The sequence below is a fragment of the Sinocyclocheilus grahami genome, unplaced genomic scaffold (genome assembly GCF_001515645.1).
Source record: "Sinocyclocheilus grahami isolate Dianchi unplaced genomic scaffold, SAMN03320097.WGS_v1.1 scaffold864.1, whole genome shotgun sequence".
NCBI classification, from domain to species: Eukaryota; Metazoa; Chordata; class Actinopteri; order Cypriniformes; family Cyprinidae; genus Sinocyclocheilus; species Sinocyclocheilus grahami.
Window position 1 is genome coordinate 266,876 of NW_015506043.1, and position 12,762 is coordinate 279,637.

General features: G+C 31.9%; 1 protein-coding gene across 5 annotated transcripts in view; it reads right to left on the reverse strand.

The window, feature by feature from the left end:
* Window positions 1-12,762, reverse strand: part of LOC107563272 (transcription factor 4) — a 182,514-nt gene that overhangs the window by 20,643 nt on the left and 149,109 nt on the right. For all 5 annotated transcript variants that reach the window (XM_016248088.1, XM_016248090.1, XM_016248089.1 and 2 more), the window contains one exon: window positions 11,927-12,136. In XM_016248088.1, the coding sequence (XP_016103574.1) occupies window positions 11,927-12,136 (210 nt within the window). The remainder of the gene's footprint in view (window positions 1-11,926; window positions 12,137-12,762) is intronic.

A 12,762-nucleotide genomic window follows, 5' to 3' on the forward strand; every position in this document is an offset into this window, starting at 1 on the left:
GGGGCGTCTGAGCAGCGAATAGTGCGTCTTTGTGAGTCCCAGACACACACACACACACACACACACACACACAGGCGTAATTACGTGCTGTTTCCTGTGTTGTAGTCATGGCTGGATGTTTGTACGTCTCAGTGGCCCAAAACAGCCTTTCCTCAGACTGAGAAAAACCACGTCGGGCTTCACTCAGTTATAAACCTCACCTGTGTCTCCAGTCGCCGCTTTAGAGGGCAACACACACTTTTCAAGTAATCTGCAGAACTTCAGAAGCAACACTGCATAACACATATAGCAGTTAATACAAGTGCATTATGTGTATTTTTCATGTTATAAGTAAAATAATTTGCAAGTGCAATAAAACAAAATGAACTTATTTTAAAAAGATGCAGTGACTGACAACAAGCCTTATTCTTAATATCTTATGCAGAGCTGCTTCTCAAGTAAATTTGCCTCGTTGCCTCGTTAGATATAAAGATTTAACTGGAAAATGACAAAAATAGTCATTAGTTTATAGCAGTGATCTTTCACAGAAGTACAGAAGTGCTCCATGCACTGGCAGATTTTTCTGTTTTACGTATAATCGAGTTAAAAACTAGTGAAATAATTTGCCAGTGCAAACAAAATGCATTATATTAAAAAGGCACAGGATGAAAATTAATGAATGAAAACCAAGAAAGAAGTCTTAATAGTGTATTTAGTGTATTAAGAAGTGTATTTTGTCTCAGATTTGTGTTTTAGAAGTTAACAAAATATGAAAAAGCATCAAAACAAGTCTTACTCTTAATATCTTGTGCAGAGCTGCTTCTCAAGTAAATGTGTCTCGTTTCAATGATTTTTAGATATTTATAACTGGAAAATGACAAAAATACTCATTAGTTTGTAGCAGATATCTTCAAAACGAGTGTATTTGGTGTCATTGCACTGGCGGATTTAAGTGTAAACAAATTAAAAACAAGTGCAATAAAACAAAATGCATTATATTAAAAAGATGCAGAATGAAAATTAATGAATGACAACAAAGCATGAAAAGAAGTCTTAATATCTTCTGCAGAGCTGCTTCTCAAATAAAAACTCTCGTTTCAATGATTTATAGATATTTTTAACTTGTTTACAGAAGTGATCTCTAACACGAGTGTATTTTGTCTCAGATTTGTGTTTTAGAAGTTAACAAAATATGAAAACAGAGCATGAAAACAAGTCTTACTCTTAATATCTTGTGCAGAGCTGCTTCTCAAGTAAATGTGTCTCGTTTCAATGATTTTTTGATATTTTTAACTGGAAAAGGACAAAAATACTCATTAGTTTACATGCATGTGTAATTCAGTAAACGGTGTCCATTTATTATAAATATTACTAGAAATATTTAGTTTCAATGCAAAATAAATCACATTCTCAATGAGTACTTTTGTCTTTTTTCTAGATAAAATATCAGAGAAGCAGCTCTGCATGAGATATTAAGACTTGTTTTCATACGCTGCATCTTTTTTTAATATAAGTGCATTTCGTTTTATTGCACCTGCAAATTATTTCAATTGTTTTTAATTTGTTTATACTTAAATCTGCCAGTGCAGTGGGACACAATACACTCGTTTTGAAGATGTCTATCAGACTTTTATCATTGCATACTGACTGTCCGGAGAAGCAGAAGTCTGTAAGAAGCACAGGTTAAAGATGCTCTGACTGCGGTTTCATCCTAGTTCTTATGTTCAGTAATCTTCAGCAGGAGATGCAGAGATTGAGCTTTAAACACACAGTAATGGTGTCTCAGAGCGCCTCCTTTCAGGATGAAGCTGCAGTAAATCTTCTGTCGAGGGTCGATCGTGCTCAAAGCCATCAGATCCACGGTCTCTAAACGCCTCGTGTGCTTACAGAGAGTCTAGCGCTCAGAAAACACACCAGTTCAGGGTTCAGATGTGCCTTCATACTCAGTGTTACTGAGGGGAATGATGATTTATTCACAGAAATATTGGATATGAGTTTGCACACTTGCTATCATGTTTGCATCTTTTGGCTTCACACTGAAAAAATGGTGCTTTCTCTGAGAAATTGAGAGTAAATTTCACAAATATTTACAAAGAAATGGCAAGTGACACTGAATTAAACATGAAATTTCGAAGTCGAAAAACTGAAAAATGTTATTGAAAATGTTTATATCTTATGCAGTGTTGCTTCTCAAGTAAACTTATTTTGTTTTAAGGAATTTGAGATAAATATAAAAAATAAATTAAAAACTACTTAAGTTTAAACTCGTTTTCTACAAATTCTTAAATCAAGATGCATTAACTTAAGAAGCAAAATTGCTTAAGATATTAAGTCTTGTTTTATGAAACGTATATCAAAATTAAGTCAGTTCAAGCTTAAAACAAGAACAAATATCCGCCAAAGGGGTCAGAAAAATAATCTCGTCTTTCCTTTGATTTTTTTTTTTTGATTTTTGTGAAAGTCAATGTAATTTTACATCTCAAGTAGACGTATCTTAATGTAAGAAAGTTGAGATATTTGCACTGGAAAACAAGAAAAATGCTCCGTAAGAGAATCCTTTTTTTGCGGAGTAATTTTTTGTAGCGTTGGATTTGGTTAGAAACAAGCTAAATGAATGAATTGTTAAACTAAAAGATGCTTTTGCACTCTACACTGGTCTCACTACCTTCGTGTGAGCATGTGTCAAACACTTTCTGTGCGGTTCTGATGGATGAGAGCCCGAAGAGCTGCTGGATGAAGCTTTAATGTGGATCTGCTGCAGTAGGGGGTGCCGGAGAGCTGATGAACACTGAGTGAGTGTGTGTGTGTGTGTGTGTGTGTGTGTGTGTGTGTGTGTAAAAGTGTGATGACAAAGCGCTCTCTGTAAGGCTGCGTTTCCACGGCGATAGGAGAGGGGTGTCTGAGCAGCGAATAGTGCGTCTTTGTGAGTCCCAGACACACACACACACACACACACACACACACAGGCGTAATTACGTGCTGTTTCCTGTGTTGTAGTCATGGCTGGATGTTTGTACGTCTCAGTGGCCCAAAACAGCCTTTCCTCAGACTGAGAAAAACCACGTCGGGCTTCACTCAGTTATAAACCTCACCTGTGTCTCCAGTCGCCGCTTTAGAGGGCAACACACACTTTTCAAGTAATCTGCAGAACTTCAGAAGCAACACTGCATAACACATATAGCAGTTAATACAAGTGCATTATGTGTATTTTTCATGTTATAAGTAAAATAATTTGCAAGTGCAATAAAACAAAATGAACTTATTTTAAAAAGATGCAGTGACTGACAACAAGCCTTATTCTTAATATCTTATGCAGAGCTGCTTCTCAAGTAAATTTGCCTCGTTTCAATGATAGATATAAAGATTTAACTGGAAAATGACAAAAATAGTCATTAGTTTATAGCAGTGATCTTTCACAGAAGTGTATTTGGTCTCCATGCACTGGCAGATTTTTCTGTTTTACGTATAATCGAGTTAAAAACTAGTGAAATAATTTGCCAGTGCAAACAAAATGCATTATATTAAAAAGGCACAGGATGAAAATTAATGAATGAAAACCAAGAAAGAAGTCTTAATAGTGTATTTAGTGTATTAAGAAGTGTATTTTGTCTCAGATTTGTGTTTTAGAAGTTAACAAAATATGAAAAAGCATCAAAACAAGTCTTACTCTTAATATCTTGTGCAGAGCTGCTTCTCAAGTAAATGTGTCTCGTTTCAATGATTTTTAGATATTTATAACTGGAAAATGACAAAAATACTCATTAGTTTGTAGCAGATATCTTCAAAACGAGTGTATTTGGTGTCATTGCACTGGCGGATTTAAGTGTAAACAAATTAAAAACAAGTGCAATAAAACAAAATGCATTATATTAAAAAGATGCAGAATGAAAATTAATGAATGACAACAAAGCATGAAAAGAAGTCTTAATATCTTCTGCAGAGCTGCTTCTCAAATAAAAACTCTCGTTTCAAAGATTTATAGATATTTTTAACTTGTTTACAGAAGTGATCTCTAACACAAGTGTATTTTGTCTCAGATTTGTGTTTTAGAAGTTAACAAAATATGAAAACAGAGCATGAAAACAAGTCTTACTCTTAATATCTTGTGCAGAGCTGCTTCTCAAGTAAATGTGTCTCCGTTCAATGATTTTTTTGTTATTTTAGATATTTATAACTGGAAAATGACAAAAATACTCATTAGTTTGTAGCAGATATCTTCAAAACGAGTGTATTTGGTGTCATTGCACTGGCGGATTTAAGTGTAAACAAATTAAAAACAAGTGCAATAAAACAAAATGCATTATATTAAAAAGATGCAGAATGAAAATTAATGAATGACAACAAAGCATGAAAAGAAGTCTTAATATCTTCTGCAGAGCTGCTTCTCAAATAAAAACTCTCGTTTCAATGATTTATAGATATTTTTAACTTGTTTACAGAAGTGATCTCTAACACGAGTGTATTTTGTCTCAGATTTGTGTTTTAGAAGTTAACAAAATATGAAAACAGAGCATGAAAACAAGTCTTACTCTTAATATCTTGTGCAGAGCTGCTTCTCAAGTAAATGTGTCTCGTTTCAATGATTTTTTGATATTTTTAACTGGAAAAGGACAAAAATACTCATTAGTTTACATGCATGTGTAATTCAGTAAACGGTGTCCATTTATTATAAATATTACTAGAAATATTTAGTTTCAATGCAAAATAAATCACATTCTCAATGAGTACTTTTGTCTTTTTTCTAGATAAAATATCAGAGAAGCAGCTCTGCATGAGATATTAAGACTTGTTTTCATACGCTGCATCTTTTTTTAATATAAGTGCATTTCGTTTTATTGCACCTGCAAATTATTTCAATTGTTTTTAATTTGTTTATACTTAAATCTGCCAGTGCAGTGGGACACAATACACTCGTTTTGAAGATGTCTATCAGACTTTTATCATTGCATACTGACTGTCCGGAGAAGCAGAAGTCTGTAAGAAGCACAGGTTAAAGATGCTCTGACTGCGGTTTCATCCTAGTTCTTATGTTCAGTAATCTTCAGCAGGAGATGCAGAGATTGAGCTTTAAACACACAGTAATGGTGTCTCAGAGCGCCTCCTTTCAGGATGAAGCTGCAGTAAATCTTCTGTCGAGGGTCGATCGTGCTCAAAGCCATCAGATCCACGGTCTCTAAACGCCTCGTGTGCTTACAGAGAGTCTAGCGCTCAGAAAACACACCAGTTCAGGGTTCAGATGTGCCTTCATACTCAGTGTTACTGAGGGGAATGATGATTTATTCACAGAAATATTGGATATGAGTTTGCACACTTGCTATCATGTTTGCATCTTTTGGCTTCACACTGAAAAAATGGTGCTTTCTCTGAGAAATTGAGAGTAAATTTCACAAATATTTACAAAGAAATGGCAAGTGACACTGAATTAAACATGAAATTTCGAAGTCGAAAAACTGAAAAATGTTATTGAAAATGTTTATATCTTATGCAGTGTTGCTTCTCAAGTAAACTTATTTTGTTTTAAGGAATTTGAGATAAATATAAAAATAAAAAATAAATTAAAAACTACTTAAGTTTAAACTCGTTTTCTACAAATTCTTAAATCAAGATGCATTAACTTAAGAAGCAAAATTGCTTAAGATATTAAGTCTTGTTTTATGAAACGTATATCAAAATTAAGTCAGTTCAAGCTTAAAACAAGAACAAATATCCGCCAAAGGGGTCAGAAAAATAATCTCGTCTTTCCTTTGATTTTTTTTTTTTGATTTTTGTGAAAGTCAATGTAATTTTACATCTCAAGTAGACGTATCTTAATGTAAGAAAGTTGAGATATTTGCACTGGAAAACAAGAAAAATGCTCCGTAAGAGAATCCTTTTTTTGCGGAGTAATTTTTTGTAGCGTTGGATTTGGTTAGAAACAAGCTAAATGAATGCTTTCTGATTGTTTTTAATGTGCAATGACATTGGGAATAATATTCACACTTTATAATAACAGAGAACGATGAGTTATAGATAGATAAATATGAAGGATTAAGAATTAAACTTGACGGAATTCAACTTCTCATTTGTGGTACTAGAAAATGAAAGGTGTACATGCTTCGTTCTGTATGTTTCCTGCACACTTTGGTAAATCTGTGCATGCTGAAATTCCCATAATGCAGTGCACGGATCATGTAACGGTGAACAGCTATTTTGTGTGTGTTTGCGGCTGTGAGCACCTGTTTTCAGCATGAGCTCAGCTCTCGGACACAGCAGCAGATCTCATCCAGCTGTTCCTCCACTGCTCTTAAAGACACAGTTCACACACTCACCTCATCAACTACACATTCACTTCCACTCACAAGAGCAGCACGGACATTCAGCTAAATATCTTCTTCTGTTTTACACAGAAGGAAAAAATCATAGGGGTTTGGAATGACATGAGGGTGAGTAAATGATGACAGAACAGGGCTATTATCTTATTACATAAAATAAACTGAAATATAGTAAAATATAAAAACGTTTATTTCAACTAGTTGCCAAGGCAACATTTCTCATTTAGTTTAACTAAAAAATAATGAATTAGAATTAATAAAACTATACTTAAGTATAGACATATTAAAAAAATTATTAAATTGACAAAAGAATCTTTAACTAAAATTAAAGTGAAAACATAAAATATAAAAATAAAATCTAATTCAAATTCAAATTATATTAACAAAATCTATAATAATATATCAATGATACGAAAATAACGCTGCCACCTACTGGTCAAAAGTTTAAGACTAATCTGTTAATAATCTAGTAAATACAATTAAATGAACTAAATCTTAACAAAAAAACTATATGTAAATATTAAAAAAAAAATCTAAAAGTAATAAAAATGACAAACCCACAACAAAATTATTAAAACTTTAAAACTAAAATGAAAACTTAATAAAAATGATTTAGACATATTGAAAAAAAACTAAATGAAGAAATTGAAATACATTTAAATGAAAACCGAATGAAAATTATTTTTTAAAAAAGGACAAAAACACAACAAAATTACTAAAATGTTAACTAAAAATGATATAAACAAATCAAAGAAACTAAAACTAATAAAAATTCAGGATGAAGCTGCAGTAAATCTTCTGTCGAGGGTCGATCGTGCTCAAAGCCATCAGATCCACGGTCTCTAAACGCCTCGTGTGCTTACAGAGAGTCTAGCGCTCAGAAAACACACCAGTTCAGGGTTCAGATGTGCCTTCATACTCAGTGTTACTGAGGGGAATGATGATTTATTCACAGAAATATTGGATATGAGTTTGCACACTTGCTATCATGTTTGCATCTTTTGGCTTCACACTGAAAAAATGGTGCTTTCTCTGAGAAATTGAGAGTAAATTTCACAAATATTTACAAAGAAATGGCAAGTGACACTGAATTAAACATGAAATTTCGAAGTCGAAAAACTGAAAAATGTTATTGAAAATGTTTATATCTTATGCAGTGTTGCTTCTCAAGTAAACTTATTTTGTTTTAAGGAATTTGAGATAAATATAAAAAATAAATTAAAAACTACTTAAGTTTAAACTCGTTTTCTACAAATTCTTAAATCAAGATGCATTAACTTAAGAAGCAAAATTGCTTAAGATATTAAGTCTTGTTTTATGAAACGTATATCAAAATTAAGTCAGTTCAAGCTTAAAACAAGAACAAATATCCGCCAAAGGGGTCAGAAAAATAATCTCGTCTTTCCTTTGATTTTTTTTTTTTGATTTTTGTGAAAGTCAATGTAATTTTACATCTCAAGTAGACGTATCTTAATGTAAGAAAGTTGAGATATTTGCACTGGAAAACAAGAAAAATGCTCCGTAAGAGAATCCTTTTTTTGCGGAGTAATTTTTTGTAGCGTTGGATTTGGTTAGAAACAAGCTAAATGAATGCTTTCTGATTGTTTTTAATGTGCAATGACATTGGGAATAATATTCACACTTTATAATAACAGAGAACGATGAGTTATAGATAGATAAATATGAAGGATTAAGAATTAAACTTGACGGAATTCAACTTCTCATTTGTGGTACTAGAAAATGAAAGGTGTACATGCTTCGTTCTGTATGTTTCCTGCACACTTTGGTAAATCTGTGCATGCTGAAATTCCCATAATGCAGTGCACGGATCATGTAACGGTGAACAGCTATTTTGTGTGTGTTTGCGGCTGTGAGCACCTGTTTTCAGCATGAGCTCAGCTCTCGGACACAGCAGCAGATCTCATCCAGCTGTTCCTCCACTGCTCTTAAAGACACAGTTCACACACTCACCTCATCAACTACACATTCACTTCCACTCACAAGAGCAGCACGGACATTCAGCTAAATATCTTCTTCTGTTTTACACAGAAGGAAAAAATCATAGGGGTTTGGAATGACATGAGGGTGAGTAAATGATGACAGAACAGGGCTATTATCTTATTACATAAAATAAAATGAAATATAGTAAAATATAAAAACGTTTATTTCAACTAGTTGCCAAGGCAACATTTCTCATTTAGTTTAACTAAAAAATAATGAATTAGAATTAATAAAACTATACTTAAGTATAGACATATTAAAAAAATTATTAAATTGACAAAAGAATCTTTAACTAAAATTAAAGTGAAAACATAAAATATAAAAATAAAATCTAATTCAAATTCAAATTATATTAACAAAATCTATAATAATATATCAATGATACGAAAATAACGCTGCCACCTACTGGTCAAAAGTTTAAGACTAATCTGTTAATAATCTAGTAAATACAATTAAATGAACTAAATCTTAACAAAAAAACTATATGTAAATATTAAAAAAAAAATCTAAAAGTAATAAAAATGACAAACCCACAACAAAATTATTAAAACTTTAAAACTAAAATGAAAACTTAATAAAAATGATTTAGACATATTGAAAAAAAACTAAATGAAGAAATTGAAATACATTTAAATGAAAACCGAATGAAAATTATTTTTTAAAAAAGGACAAAAACACAACAAAATTACTAAAATGTTAACTAAAAATGATATAAACAAATCAAAGAAACTAAAACTAATAAAAATGACAAAAACATGCAACAAAATTACTAAAACCAACACACACACACACACTCTCTCTCTCTCTCTCTCTCACACACACACACACACACACACACACACACTCTCTCTCTCTCACACACACACACACACACTCTCTCTCACTCTCTCACTCACACACACACACACACACACACTCTCTCTCTCTCTCACACACACACACACACACACACACACACACACACACACACACACACACGAGTGAAAGTGAATAAACAAACAGCAGCATCGGTGAGACATTGAGCAGAGATTCAGGACCTCGTCCAATCAAACGCCTGAGAAAACCCACGCCTGCCTTTATTCATTGATGTCATTAAAACCAGCTCGTTAACACTGGAAATATGCACACACGGACCAACACGACCTTACAAAGAGCACTTCTTCATCAGAAACAAACCAATCTGAATACTTACTCTTTTGAGAGCCAGCTTATAACTACAGTTAAAAAACATTTAGTACTTTAACTTTTGCATTTTCTTAAGGAAACATGCGTGTGCATGTGCGAAACATTCATTTTCAGTAGTTCATGTGAAATTCATGTTCTGATGACTAAATAAAAAGATATGAGACATCAGAAACGGTTTATGTATAAATGTGCATGCAATAATGTGTGTGTGTGTGTGTGTGTAGGACGAGCATTATATCTTCTTTTCTTCATGTATTCTCTTTCTGTTCTTTATTCTCTCCAGCTGTTTGAAGCTTTATGGATTGGTTCAAGTCTTAAAAAAGCCTTAAATATGGAACATATTACCAGCAGCTTTCTTTTGAAGTCTTGTCCTCCCCCTCTCTCTGTTATTTCCTGTATTTAGTTCAGTGCTGCTTATAACTCACAGTCAGAGGAGAGCCAACATCGCTACCCACAATTCTTTGCTCCAGCCTGACTTACTAACACTTAGACATTACAGGACCGCACCAGTGACGTCATGCGCACTGCATTAAGCGTGACGATTTTTATCACAAGTGCAATAGTCTTAAACTTTTGACCAGTAGGTGGCAGTGTTATTTTAGTATCATCGATAAAATATTATAGTTTTTGTTAGTATTTTAATTTAGATTTTCTGTTTTTACTATCATTTTAAAGTTGTAGTAATTTTGTTGTTTTTTTCATTTTTATATAATTTTTTTTATTTTAGTCTATACAGTTTTTTATAATTTTTATTTAACTGAAAAAGAGAAATGTTGCCTTAGCAACTAGCTGAAATATATATATATATATATATGTATATTATATTTATTTTTATATTTTCTGTTTTCACTTTAATTTTAATTAAAGCTTTAGTAAATTTGTTGTGTGTTTTTGCCTTTTATTTTATTTTTTTTAAATATGTCTATATAATTTTTATTAAATTTATTTTTTTTATAAATCTTTATTTAACTGAAAATGAGAAATGTTGCCTTAGCAACTAGCTGAAATATAAATGTATAGTAATTTATTTCCTATTTTCACTTTCATTTTAATTAAAGCTTTAATAATTTAGTTGTTTTTTGTCATTTTTATCATTTTTTTTAAACATGTCTCTATAGTTTTTATAAATTATTTTTCATTATTCTTTATTTAAACTGAAAACAAGAAATGCTGCATTAGCAAAAAATTTTTTTTTTAATATTTTATTTTATTCCAGTTAACTTTTTATTTCAAGTAACAAATTTATTTTAATGTTTTTTTTTACCATAACATAATTTCAATGTTTTTACTATTAAACAAGCATAAAATTAGCAAATGATTGTGATTAATTAAGGTTTGCATATAATTTTTATTTAACTGAAAAAGAGAAATGTTGCCTTAGCAACTAGCTGAAATATATATATATATATATATGTATATTATATTTATTTTTATATTTTCTGTTTTCACTTTAATTTTAATTAAAGTTTTAGTAAATTTGTTGTGTGTTTTTGCCTTTTATTTTATTTTTTTTTAAATATGTCTATATAATTTTTATTAAATTAATTTTTTTTATAAATCTTTATTTAACTGAAAATGAGAAATGTTGCCTTAGCAACTAGCTGAAATATAAATGTATAGTAATTTATTTCCTATTTTCACTTTCATTTTAATTAAAGCTTTAATAATTTAGTTGTTTTTTGTCATTTTTATCATTTTTTTTAAACATGTCTCTATAGTTTTTATAAATTATTTTTCATTATTCTTTATTTAAACTGAAAACAAGAAATGCTGCATTAGCAAAAAATTTTTTTTTTAATATTTTATTTTATTCCAGTTAACTATTTATTTCAAGTAACAAATTTATTTTAATGTTTTTTTTTACCATAACATAATTTCAATGTTTTTACTATTAAACAAGCATAAAATTAGCAAATGATTGTGATTAATTAAGGTTTGCATAACATTTTATAAAAGGTGTTCGTTACAGAGTTATTTTAGTCTCACTGATATTCTATTATAGTTTTTGTTAATATTTTAATTAGATTTTATTTATTTATTTTCACTTTAATTTTAGTTAAAGTTTTAATAATTTTGTTGTGTGTTTTTGTCATTTTTAAAAATGTCTACAGAGTTTTTAGTCATTTTTATTTATTTATTTTTATTATTTATTAAACCAAATAACATGATGCCTTGGCAACTAGCTGAAATAAAATACATTTTCTTTATATATACATATACATATATGCATATATATTTATTTATTTATTTCAGTTAACATTTATTTTATTTAAAGTAGCTCTTCTATGGTTTTAGTTTTAATTTAGTTAACTATAATATCTCTGGTAGGTGGATCCAAACAGGCTGATGACCGCATAAGAAGAGACACAGAGAGATGTCTCACAGCATCTTTCCACAGAAAGTGGCTCCTGACAGCGAGAGGTCAGAGATCAGAGGTCAGCGGTTCTTACCATGAGCGAGTGTCTGTTGGAGGGCAGCAGTCCGCCGCTGTATCCGGCGCTCAGGCCGCCCATGGCTCCGTTGTGAGAGTGAGACGGAGTGACCAGTTCATGCATGTCTGCGTGAGCGCCGGGCATCGCTGTGGACGGACCGACCGCATGACTGCGCAACACGTGGATCGCATCGTCCAGACGCTCCAGCCTGTCCTCGATACGACTCTGCTGCAGGACGAGACACACAATATATATGTATATGTCTTCTGTCTCTGATTGATAGAGTGTTTTATCCAGTCAAAGCTCTTTCAGTGTAATTGTACAAGCGTCCAGCTTCAGCTGGAGCTTCTCGTGTCAAATCTAGACTGATTTTGATCAAGTAAGCGTCAGAATAACTGCAGTAATATCTCCAGATGAACACTTACTGGACTGAAGCAGCTCAGCTTTACTTGATTCTCCATCAATCATGTTTTAGAGTCTTAAATCTGATCCTCAGGATCTTTTGAGGAGCGTTTGTTTCCAGAAGCTTTACTTTCACTGTTCCTCAGCGGAGGAATGATCTTCACAAGCCTCCAGAACATCTCACATCTTCTGAGGAGCCTTTATTTCTTCAGCTCTCAATCACTGCATTATATGTTTGGAGCATTTCACTCTCATCTTACTGAGACAGATTGCTGGAGATATAGAGCCACGACTGATATTTATAGCATTTTATGTCAGTATCTGTTATGCTGTTATAAAGATCTCACTGATTTACATCACAAGCAGCAGAATTTCATTACATAAATATCAGCATCTGCAGCAAATTCATATTTTTGCTCAGTTTGAGTTTCGATGGAGTAAATATGATACTA